Source organism: Saccostrea echinata, unplaced genomic scaffold, assembly GCF_033153115.1.
Source record: "Saccostrea echinata isolate AGI-Se365-2 ecotype Australia unplaced genomic scaffold, CSIRO_AGI_Sech_v1 ptg000002l, whole genome shotgun sequence".
Lineage (NCBI taxonomy): Eukaryota > Metazoa > Mollusca > Bivalvia > Ostreida > Ostreidae > Saccostrea > Saccostrea echinata.
In genome coordinates, this window is record NW_026889751.1 from 3839188 (window position 1) to 3851615 (window position 12428).

Here is a 12428-nt window from a genome sequence, read left to right on the forward strand (position 1 = left end):
AAGGGAGCACAATTAGTCCCCATCCTAATTCCAACAGAATAATTGAAGACCTGGTCTCAAAAGACTATGCAGATATTGTCAATGAGGAAATCCAAAGATATGGAAGTTTATTAATGACGCTCTTGTCTATGTCAAATTAAAAAGCCTGTTCTTCATTTTATAGTACAAGAAAGGGAATATGCCTACACGTATATTACTTGTTGTTTCGCAATATGCCTTTTGCAAACAAGCATGATATAGCATCCACTTAAAAATTTAACCAAATAAGCTTGAAATAGATGAGTTAATATGTCAAAACTTCGTCAGAATAAGTTCCTGTTTATCTCTCAAGGGGCACTTGTTATTGTTGACGATAAGCGATAATACAGAAAGTCATTGAACAATTTTACAGATAAGCCAAAGCTATTCAAATATTGGTATTGTCGAGGAGTGTTATCGTAAGTTGATTTTTGGATTATTATCAGTAAAATCCCAAAGGGTGTCGTCATATTTAAGATTAATGAATGTCAAGGGGTGTCAGCTTTAATCAAGGTTGTTTCCCCATGCTGAAATTGTGGACATCATGAAACAATCTCCATGGGGCTCCCATAGCGATGTAGATTCTTGATCAACAGATACAAATAATTATGTCCTTGGGCATTCACCATATTTGATTTCTTAATACAAGTACGCTTAGTAATGAAAATAAATACATAGGAAACACACTTAGTAAATTTTAGCTTAAATATTTAACTTTACAATAATTCAGCCTCTGAAATAATGTAACAAACACAAAATGATTAAGGATGTAATATAAAATAGTATTATGAGTTTGTTTCGAATTGTGGGCTGCATTGGGCACATGATATCGATATCACTGAGTCAAAATACCTGGATTAGTATGAGCATTATACAGATACTTCTACCAGTAAAGTGGGGGTAGTGGACACTAGGTTTTATCTCCGTCTATCCGTCAACTCCCTGGGGAGGGGGTGGGCGTTGGGGGCCAAGTATTTGGGGAATACACATTAAAAGATATTTGATATATTATATATTTGTAGTATTCTCTTATAAAAATTGCAAATCGATTGAAATTTAGTTCATTTGACGACTTTTGGAAGATTTATAACCTTTAAATGATCTTATTTTGATAACTTTGAGATATTAGATCGAGATTTGGGATACTGCTGTGCATACCTAAATTGCAGATAAAGTGTGAGATTTATAGACTTTCATGAAATTATTACTGTGAATATTGACAAGAAGATCTATTCAAAGTTTGTTTTTCCTGTCTTACGCGTCAAATACATTCTATATCCAACTACAAAACATTGACATTTCAATTTAATCGTTTTCTTTGGTCTTTACTTTTGCCCCAGTCGCCTATAACTGTGACGACGTAGCTGAGCATACCCAAGCAATTTATTGCGAGACTGAAATTGTAAAATATGACTTTGAGCAATGTGGAGAAACCTTTGCAGTTGGCAGTTTAAGCTTGTGTCATGTTAAACTATTCACTATCTATAGGGAGAATTTTCTATTACACTCTTCATGAAAGGGTGGAGAGATTCCCCGCATTTTTTTTTTATTTTCACGGTCAAAATAACACTTTTGTTATTTTCACAGTGTAAATAACAATTTGTAAAAATGTCAATTTTATTCCCTATATAAATTATTGTATTCCACCATAAAAAAGCAATGAATTTATATATTTTGTCTTAAGATACATTGATACTTCCCTTTTATGACAATCCGACAACACATACAACTTTACATGTTATCTCATACTGGAGATCATGAACTTTTTATTTAGAACATTAACAACGATAATACGACGAATCAGAAAAGGCAATAAAATTAAAGTTCCCAAGACAGTTGATGGTCATCAAACGCTTTTAATTCTATCATTGCTCCTAGCATTTTGGGATTTTAAAGAAAATTAGATAAAGCAGTGACGAAATAATGGATCGAATCCCACTCAGTAATGATAAGTGAGAGAATGTTTAGGCACTTCACTTTCCAACTACTAATGGCAAATCGCAACTTAATGATAAAGTTTACGGCATTAATGTAGATCTTATGACTCGTACTTGATAATGTAGTTTAAATTTATCCTTAATATTTGATGTTTGCAATTTTGTGTATCACTGCAAAGAATAATCATTTCAGATGTTTTTATGTACAATTTTCAATACATATACAGAAGGTCATACCTATGAAATTGATTAATCTTGCTTTTTATTTTTATTTTTCAAAAGTAAAGCAGAAACCTTGATAATGTCACTTAAAAAAAACTTCAATAGTTAAATAAAGAAACGAATAGCCTGGGATGATTGACAAGTTTATTCCTCAGTATAAAATATTTCAATCTTCGGCTAGATTTTAAGGATCCTAAGTGGACTTGAGATCTCAAATGTAATTTACAAACACAAGATTTCAAATAAGGACATCGAAATATTTCCCATATGTAATCGTAATGTAAATAATGAAAAATAGAAGGGTCACATCTCTAATTCGCAGACAAATAGCACAGAAGGCATCTTAACATTTGTCTCAGATAGTAAGCTCCGTTATCAGAGCGACGGGAAACTTTTGAGTTGTTCGACAGTTAATAGATTAACTCTATATTATAACAAGACGTATAACTAGTGCAGAGGCACATCCAAAGTCGTATTTGATATTTTAGCGGCCAAAGGTAACATGATCTAAGTTGAGTCACTCTTTTTTTTCAAAATAAGTATTGGAAGTTATTCTCTGTCAGTAAAAAAATATCTTCGAGGTTAATGATTTTGACAAATATCGTTCTTATTTATTTATTCATCTATGATTTATTTATTTATTTACATTTATTGTAATAATTATCATTTTAGTTTTGCTTTTTTTAAAATTCATTATTGGTGTTGATTTTTTACCCATTTTATTTATTTATTTATTTATTTGTTTATTTTGATTGTGTTTTTTTTTTTTTTCATTTTTTTTATTTTCATTTTTTTTTTTTTTTTATTTTCCCCGTTTATTGCCCGTTGTCAATATTGTATGTGCTCCTCATTTTTATATGCATCAGTTTTATTTTCATGAAGGTAATAGGCCTTTAGAATGGATTTAAAAATACTAATATCAGCTACTATTTTTCAGATGTTAAAAACTCTTATTCCGTTGCTTGCCCTGGCATTCAGTTCTGGTAATTCTAAAATCATTTAATTCATTTTATTCGATTTCTGTTTTTATGATTTTTTTTGTTATGTTAATATGATAGATATCATTGAAAGTAGTATATTTTGTTATTCTTGTTTACAGCCGTGGGATATCGACGGGTGTGTTACTATACTAACTGGGCACAGTACAGGAATGGACCCGCGAAATTCTACCCAGAGAATGTTGATCCTACGCTCTGTACACATGTCATCTATGCGTTTGCTAAAATGAACGGAAACCATCTGGCACCATTTGAGTGGAATGATGAGAGCACTCCATGGATGAAGGGAATGTATGAAAATGTATTTTTCTATATTATTAAATTACGAGCGAAATAATGTATTTTTCTATCCAGAAAAGATATCTATTGTTATGACAACTTTTTATCTCTTTAATAACAAATCATATATAAAAACTTTATTTTTATGATAGGTATGAACGCTTCAACAAACTCAAGCAACAGAACCCCTCTCTAAAGACACTGCTAGCTGTGGGTGGATGGAACATGGGGTCCGCTCCATTTACAAGAATGGTGGCTACTGCTGCGGGTAGAAGGGATTTCGCCACCTCTTCTGTACAATTCCTTAAGAAGCACGGCTTTGATGGTCTGGATATAGATTGGGAATACCCTGCAAACAGAGGAAGTCCCCCACAAGACAAACAAAACTATGTAGAGTTGATGAAGGTAAACAACTTTTCATTTACTATTTATTTTCTTAATTAGTTAAATCTTACGTAAAATAAGAGGTTCAATAATTAAATCTATAAAATATGCAAAGCATTGTTCTGGAAAACAGAAGTTTGTAAATTGTAGATACATTTCCTTTACCAAGCATGTATTACGATAAAGTTGAAGAAAACTTTTTCACTCATTAGAGGAACTGATGTATCTTGCATTAATTATGCTTGTCAATGAGCAAATATCTCATTTACATGACGGATAAGATAGAGATATAGTTTTTTTTTTTTTTAATGAAAGTGCTCATGTGCATAATATTAATTCTTTTTATCGCAGATCCTTCACGAAACACTCTCACCCCAGGGTTTAATGTTGACATGTGCTGTGCCTGCAGGAAAGAGTAATATCGACACCGGATATGACGTCCCTGCCGTTTCCAAGTATATATTCAAAGTTACTCGGTCAATCTGAATTAAACTGATAATGATATTTAAGAAATGGTATTTCTTCAATTGGCAACACTCTATTAAGTTGCATGAGATGATTCAAACACATATTTTGTGTTTTCATTTAAGTACATTCTATTCAAATCATGTTACCCCCCCCCCCCAAATCTACGAAAGAACTGATCAACATTTTCCCGTGGGTTTATTTTATTGTATTTTTTCTAGGAAAACTTTAGAATTTTTAACAGTAAAACTGACTTTCAGAATCAGTTTACTTCGTATATATTTAGTACCTTTTTATAATGCTGTGATAAATCTGAATTTGAAGATATGTGGATGAGATTAACTTGATGACATACGACTTACACGGAGGAGGCTGGGAGGATAAAACCAATCACAATGCTCCTCTGAAAGCTCATCCCCAGGAGACCGGAAATGAAACATATCTTAATGTCGTGAGTCTACAAAACACTTTAGAAACTTGAAAAGCTCGAACATTTTTAGCACATAATTAGTAAATAATTGAATGGAATATCAAAGAGCTGAGCAAATTATATAGTATGGGGCTCTCTTTTTAAACTCGCCAACATGATGAAGGCAAATAAATCCATTTTTGCTATCTCAATTATATACTTATATATATACTTCAACTCGACATTTAGATATATCGACGATGTATTGTCAATTAACAATGGTTATTTCCATTCTTATGTCGACACGATATATCCCACTGAGCTTGAGATAAAGGTTACCATAGAGTCTGTTTCATATTTGGATATTTTATCAGAAAAAGACGTTAATGGTAATCTAACAACAAAGCTTTATGATAAACGTGATGACTTTAACTTTTCAATCGTCAACTTCCCTTACTTATGCAGCAATATACCCTTATCACCTGCATACGGCGTTTATATCTCTCAGTTGATTCGATACGCCAGAGCATGTTCTACATATGAACAATTTCTAAAAGAAGGCAAGTTATTGACAAACAAGTTGATGAAGCAAGAATATCAGCAGTCTCGTTTAAAGTCATCATTTCCTAAGTTCTATGGTCGATATAATGACCTAGTCAGCAAATACAATCTAGCATTTAGTCAAATGCTGACTGACTTTTTCATACTAATTGTTAGGCCATTATTTACACACTGAATTGTCGACGGATTTTTCCGTTATTTCCCGATCATGACAAGGAGCACACGGCGGGTGTGACCGGTCGGCAAGGGATGCTCACTCCTCCATGGCACCTGATCCCACCTCTGATGTCTTAGAGGTCCGTGTTTGCTCTGCTCATATTTTGTAATGTTTAATGGACTTTTGAGCTCGAATACTGTTCGTTATCTCCACATATTTACACACACGTATATACATTGTTAGGAATGGGCAGTAAACTACTGGCTGCAGAAGGGAGCCCCAGCTGACAAGTTGAACGTAGGATTGCCACTCTATGGACGTTCCTTCACACTCGCCAGTGCCAGCAACAATGGACTGTTCGCTCCTGACAGAGGCAATGGCGGACAGGCTGGAAGATACACCAGGGAGGCGGGATTTCTGGCTTACTACGAGGTTAGAATCAGGAATTATAATTCCCGTTTCTAATTTTTAGTTTATGATCACTTTGCTTGTTATTTCTTCTCTGTAGATTTGTGAGATGCTGAAAAGTGGAGGTACACGTCATTGGATTCCTGAAATGGAGGTACCTTATGTCGTCAAAGGTGATCAGTGGATTGGCTACGATGACCCACAAAGCTTGAAATATAAGGTAAGAAAATCAATATTGTTTAAAAATGACACTTTAGAATATTACAGATGCACAGGTTAAAAATGACTTACATTTGAAGTTCTCATTGCGACTTTTTATGTAGGTTGACTTTGTCAAAAGTAAAGGTGTCGGTGGTATCATGGTTTGGGCTTTGGATCTCGATGATTTTAGCGGAAGTTGTGGAAATGGGAAGTACCCTCTCCTTCGTGCTATCAATGACGAATTGAAGGCTGGACAACCTCAACAGTAAGTATAATAATTTAAAAGCTTCTCTACAAACTTTTAGTACGAACGTGGATATAGCAAATTTACGGATATGGCGAGGCTCTTTTGGGTTCCCGGCAACACTCTTTACAGTTACGGTTAAATCTGATATAAAGAATTTCTGCCTAAAGCGAGTTGATTTTGTGTCCCTTACAGAGTAAAAATAACGAATTTTACATTTTTTTATAACAATTTTTTTTAAATTTCAAAATTCAAAAATACACGCTTTAATCTGCATCACTTAAAAAGGAAATTTATTTACACGCAGTTTATTTTGTAAACCAAATAATGTAAATAACACAGTTGAAATCGAACGCGTTATAAAGATGTCAAATAGTAATTATATATTTTCCTACCAGGAAAGGAATGCCTAATGTATCACGTGACACCGTCGCTACGTTCAGATTGATAAGCAAAAAATGGCGTCGAGAAAACGAAGTAGACTGTTCGGTATACAATATACTTTTTCAGGAATGGCAAGCATTTTACTCTTAGATTACTTCTTTCAAAGCAACTGGTTTTAACTATCTATTTTGTAATGACAGGTATTTAATCTTGTTTTCACAATCGTACACAAAGTACAGCGTACCTCGTCTTCTATGATTTCCCGCATACATGCTAACGCACTTCCTTCATCAATAATATTGAAAAGGCAGCAATTTTGAATTGAAGATCTTGATTAACTGCTTTGTTATAACAACGATTCATTTTGTAAAATTTTGTCGAAAGTTTTTTTTTTCCTTACACAACATGTTTCTCAAATCACTTAATTTTTTCCACATAAAAATTTGCATTTGTGTAGCGTGTACAGGTATAAACTGATATTATTTGTTGTACTTATTATTGAAATATTATTAAACAGAAAACTTTACTTCTCCAAGGTAGGTTTGATATTTAATATTTCTATTGGGCACATTCGATATTCATAAAAAGGAAATCATGTATATTGCGAATTCGCTATAGATACTTTTACGAATTTGTTAAACGGATATAGGGAATTACAGCTATAAACAGGTGTCCAAGACAATAGCCGAGTTTTATAACAAATCCTGGTAATTCTGACATTTTGGCTCTTTTTGTAATTAAATCACCAATTTTCTATATCATTATGTAGGATTTTATATGTCAGACATGTATCAGTCTATTTATATATATTCTAAACCTAAGCAGAACCACAATGTTATTTTAATGTTACTGTGGAATCATCAAAATTCGTGGGGTCAATTTTCGTGGATTGCTTAAATTTTACAGGTTCATTTGGATGTGATTTCGTGTGTTCACTCATTTCTAATATATGACTTTGAAACCCTTGTATATTAATTAGCGGAGGATCCAGTAATATTGGTTCTATCTTGTGGAAAGTTTGTGTAGCTTGAAAGGGTCACTACCAGACAAAGGAAGCTGTGTCTTTGCATGTGTTCTCAATGGAACTCATAGCCTTCTTTTACTGTATTTGATCAGTCTGATTTCGTTCATGTCACTTCGATCTGAGATATCGGCTGTGAAACAGATAAATCGGATGTGTTGTGGACGCCAGCCACACCCTTTCGGATGACCGTTAGTTTACCGTTCAAAAAAGATTTTCATGCGTGTTGCACACTCTTTTTAACCGATACTCATTCGTTACTCAAGCGGGAAAGCCTGTTAGTTGACTGTTGCTTGTAGAGATAGTGCTGTTGATACGCACTCCGTACACTGATCGCTAAAGCTTTGAGCTTTGACGAGTTTCATCGACGGATTATTAAGGTCAAGATCTAGTAAATGAAAGGTGCCTATAGATTTCTCAAATTTGAGAAATAAATTCCTTTAATGATGCTTTATAATTTTAGCTTGGTCAAAGAAGTTGTTTCGGGGCATAATTTGTAGGCAAATAAGACGAAAAATCATATTTTAAACTGTCATTTTCAATGAAAAAATTAAGAAAACCTATCGTGAATACGGGAGTTTTTTCCAAATCAGACAAATGAAATGTATCCAGATTGCCTACAGTCTCTCGGAAAACTGTAATTTGTATGTTCTTGGCCTCTTCTTTAAAATAATATTAAATTGAATATAGGTATCGGGATTACTTTTCATATGATTTCAAATTGTATTCCATGAAAATCCTTTATTTTCTACATAATTTTATTAGAGCCCTAAAGTACGGGAAAAAGAAAGTTGAAAATGATTATGACGTCATAATGGATCTAGCACCAAAAAGTTAGTCTAAAGTCATTTACTAGATCTTGACCTTAACATATTGTGCTCTGTTGCATCCGTTGATCGTCCGTTAGCATTTTTCTACGAGGCGTTACCGAAGCATTAGCTATGGTACTGTGACTGGTGATTGTTGTGGTCCATTAAATTCTATTGAGTAATTTACCTAAGTAAGCTTTTTTAAAAATTAATATTCACGTAAAACATATATTTTCAATTAAGATTGACTAATGCCCCAACAACTGCTGGTCCAACAATGGCACCCGTCAAAACCACACAGCCACCACATCACCAGACTACCCACGTCAATAATCATCCTACCAAGGCCCCAGCCACCAGTAGTAAGTAAAAGTAAAAGTCTTGATGTAAGAATAAATTGCTTAACATCGAATTATGTTGGCATTTGTCCAAAATGAATTGGATTTTCTTTCATATCCCCCTACAGTATGTGCGGCGCATGTGTTCATTATTTATAAATGAATGTTGTGGTTTGTAAAAGTAACTTTAAGAAAAACAGGTACTATTAATCTCTTAAATTGTACTTTGGCCTTTTTCTTCTCCTTCCTTATATTCAATCAATGCTCTTAGATAACGATTTCCAAAACTTGAAGCGCTTGCATTAAAATTAAAGGTTGTCTAAATATGATGAAATACATTTTTACAGCATATCTGTTTTAGATATACAGCATCTAAAAGATTGCTGAAAGGTTTCCAACGTTTTGAAGAGAATTTTTATAATCACAGGCAGAGCTGTTAGGCTCTTCTTTGATTCCTGTTTTTAAAAAACCAAATTATCAGTATTGAACAGATAGCAATTCTTAATTTTAAGAATACGCATCGAAAACCACTATAGCCCAGTTTTCTTTAATTTTGCTTTATCGACCCCGATGTGGTGTGAAGAAAAACAAATATGCAAAACAAAACCCCAAATAATTTCCCCAACAAACAGGTCATTCCATCATCCCATTAATGTTCTGTGAACTCTACACCATGAAAAACATAAATGAAACTTACATCGAATTTTAGATAATTTTACTTAATGAAATTTTAACCAGTAATGAAAAGTTTTGAAAATAAATGTTAAAGGTTCATGGTGTCAAGGTATCTGAGTATGTTTCCTCTTTTTGTGGAACATTATTTGTTTTAGTTTCTTGTTAATTTTACTGTGTCATTGGTAGGTAAAAAAACAACAACAACAACAACAAAAAACGAAACAAAACAAAACAAAACAAACAAAAAAAAAAAAAAAAAAAAAAAAAAACAATACAAAACAAAACAAATAAAAAAAATCGCACTGTATCTGTTTGATGTTTCTCATTTTTATTTCCCTTTCAGATAAAATAATTTTAATTAATTTTTATTTTGTAAATTCGATGGAATTTTCATTCCTTTAAAATTTCTTTTCTGCTTTTCCACTACTTTTTAAACTAATTCAAAGAATTTAAATCATTTTTTAAAAATCCTATAAAGAAGCATACCATTAGAATAAAGTAGTGTTCTTAGCTGTGGGACATGCATCGTTACATATTTAATCGGTATTAAGTTTCCTGATAAAACCTTAAATAAATCTTTTACGAAGACAGACTGCGTTCTTTTTCTATCAATAAATAGAAAATTTAAATAATATTTTCTTAGCTACTACTTCATCTGTCAAAACTACTCATCACATCGGATCGACTAGTCGCTTTGACTGTACTGGAAGAGTTAGTGGTTTCTATGCCGATCCAAGTTCCTGCACACAGTACTTCATTTGTGCTGGTACCCAAAGTTTCGAGGTGTCCTGTGCTTCTGGACTTTTGTTCAATGAAGCCACCAAATACTGTGATTGGTCATACAATGTGAATTGCAAGGTCCAGCAGCAAGCACACCAAACAACTCAAGCTCCTGTTCCAACCAATCCACCAAAGACGACGCATGCGCATGCACATGTGACAAAAACAACCACCCAGGCACCGGTTCCGACCACACATGCTCAAAATATTCCAAATATTGGTAAATATCTTTATTGAAAATTCTTAAAAAGCATAAAAATATCTTTATCAAAGTACTAAAATGAAGACATAGAAATTGCACATATGAGATTTTGATTTAATGAATTAAAGAGAACATACTGCGGAATTTGCAACATGAACATGAGATTCTAGAAAGTCATGCTTTTTATGCAGAAAGGCATAAATCAACTTTGCTTACTCATGAAATAAAATACATGTATTTACCGCAAAAGTTTTTCTTCTTCTATCCATGATACATGAAAAAGGGGATGGATAGCAAAAGAAAAATTCATGCTGATTACTTGTTCAAAGGACACTCCCGAAAAACTGATTTATAGTACGCGAATGATAATGATTAAACTACAACATTAACATATAAGATGTAATACATAATGTATTCAATGTTTTATTAGGTGTTGATGCTAACGCCTTCTGTAGTAGCCGGGCGGACGGTCACTACAGGGATCCATCGGACTGTGGTATGTTCTACCAATGTGCCATGAATCTAGGATTCCACGAGCCCTGTCCCCCAGGCACGGTCTTCAACGAAGCCATCATAGCCTGTGACTACCCATTCAAAGTTCCTGAATGCAAAAATTACCAGCCATAGAAGGGCGACCTGTAGAAAAGGACTTTTGTACTTGAAGAGACATTATTTTTTCTGATTTTCTCTCAGAGAATTGTTTTTGTCGTGTTTTACTGTAGCTTACTACTTGTAACATGCTTGATTTTTATATCGTTAAAATAAAATATTCTAGAAACACTAAACATTTTATCAATGGTCGATTACGTAGGAGGAACCTAAGAAATATTTTTCTGAAAGAAAATTAAACACAATCAATAAAATTTTGTATGATCCTTTTATAAATCAAATATCGAAATATAACAACGTACAATTAATAAATTACGATGCATGTCCCCCCTGCTAGAAACAATATGTATTCTGAAATTGGCAGTTACATCAATGTTGATTGGGATTAAAGTAGAACCTAGAATTCTACAAACACTAGGGTCCGTGTTTGCTCTGCTCCAAATTTGTATCGTTTCATTAGACTTTCGAGATTGAATACTGTTCGTTATCTTCATATTTCATTGCAATAATTTTTAATTTATGCCTCTTAACATTTTTTTTGATTTTACAGCCTCTATGTGCAGTTTGGATAAAATAAAAATACATTTTCTTTACATTTTTTTTTATTATTAAAGACATTGATTTTTCATCGGACGCATCACATGCAGTAATGTTAATAAACATTTTTTCTCCTTTTTTACAAAATGCCGAATCGGCATAGAAAGAACTTTGAACGGTTTATGACGGGGTAAAGATTAAAATACATGTACTTATAATTTCTATTATTGAATAATATTTATTGTTATTTGCCGAAAGAATGTAAAATTATGAAATTTAAAACGAATAGGGTGATTAATCCTTCATAATCCCTTCATTTTTGAAATGCAGAAATACATATGACATTATAAAAAAAAAATCAACTGAAGTTGTTTAAATAGTAAATTTGCCCAGTATTTTGCTTTAATTTAATAGCTTACAACGGCTTTGGTTCATCAAAGATTTCCTAACACTGATCGACCGATTGGTTTGGCAATGACCTGTTATACGCGAGGGAAGGTGTCGGAAAGGGGGGAGCTCCAATTTTTCCCCACTTTCTCCACTTGTTTTCTGAGAATAGTCCATTTGCTTAAGTTTTTACTGCATTAAAATTCATTCATTTAGACGCTGCTTGCCCCCCCCCCCCCTTTCATACACACCTTTTGTTGCTGTTAGGTCGAACTCGTGCAAATTTCAGCATTTGAGAAGAAAAAAAATTAGAGAACCCCTACCCCGCCCCCAAAACATAGACTTTCCAAAAACGTTGCTAGCTGTGGGCCTGAAAGAATTTGTAGTAAACTTGCAAGGAGCG

At 33.4% G+C, this 12428-nt stretch overlaps 1 protein-coding gene across 1 annotated transcript in view; it reads left to right on the forward strand.

Moving 5' to 3' along the window:
* LOC133203701 (probable chitinase 10) overlaps positions 1-11188 on the forward strand; it is a 32283-nt gene extending 21095 nt beyond the window's left edge. The window contains exons 12-21 of the mRNA XM_061339472.1: positions 3277-3466; positions 3607-3859; positions 4190-4293; positions 4628-4754; positions 5674-5862; positions 5939-6058; positions 6162-6304; positions 8741-8856; positions 10154-10510; positions 10923-11188. Of these exons, the coding sequence (XP_061195456.1) occupies positions 3277-3466; positions 3607-3859; positions 4190-4293; positions 4628-4754; positions 5674-5862; positions 5939-6058; positions 6162-6304; positions 8741-8856; positions 10154-10510; positions 10923-11119 (1796 nt within the window). The 3' untranslated portion in view covers positions 11120-11188. The remainder of the gene's footprint in view (positions 1-3276; positions 3467-3606; positions 3860-4189; positions 4294-4627; positions 4755-5673; positions 5863-5938; positions 6059-6161; positions 6305-8740; positions 8857-10153; positions 10511-10922) is intronic.
* Positions 11189-12428: the final 1240 nt, after the last annotated feature.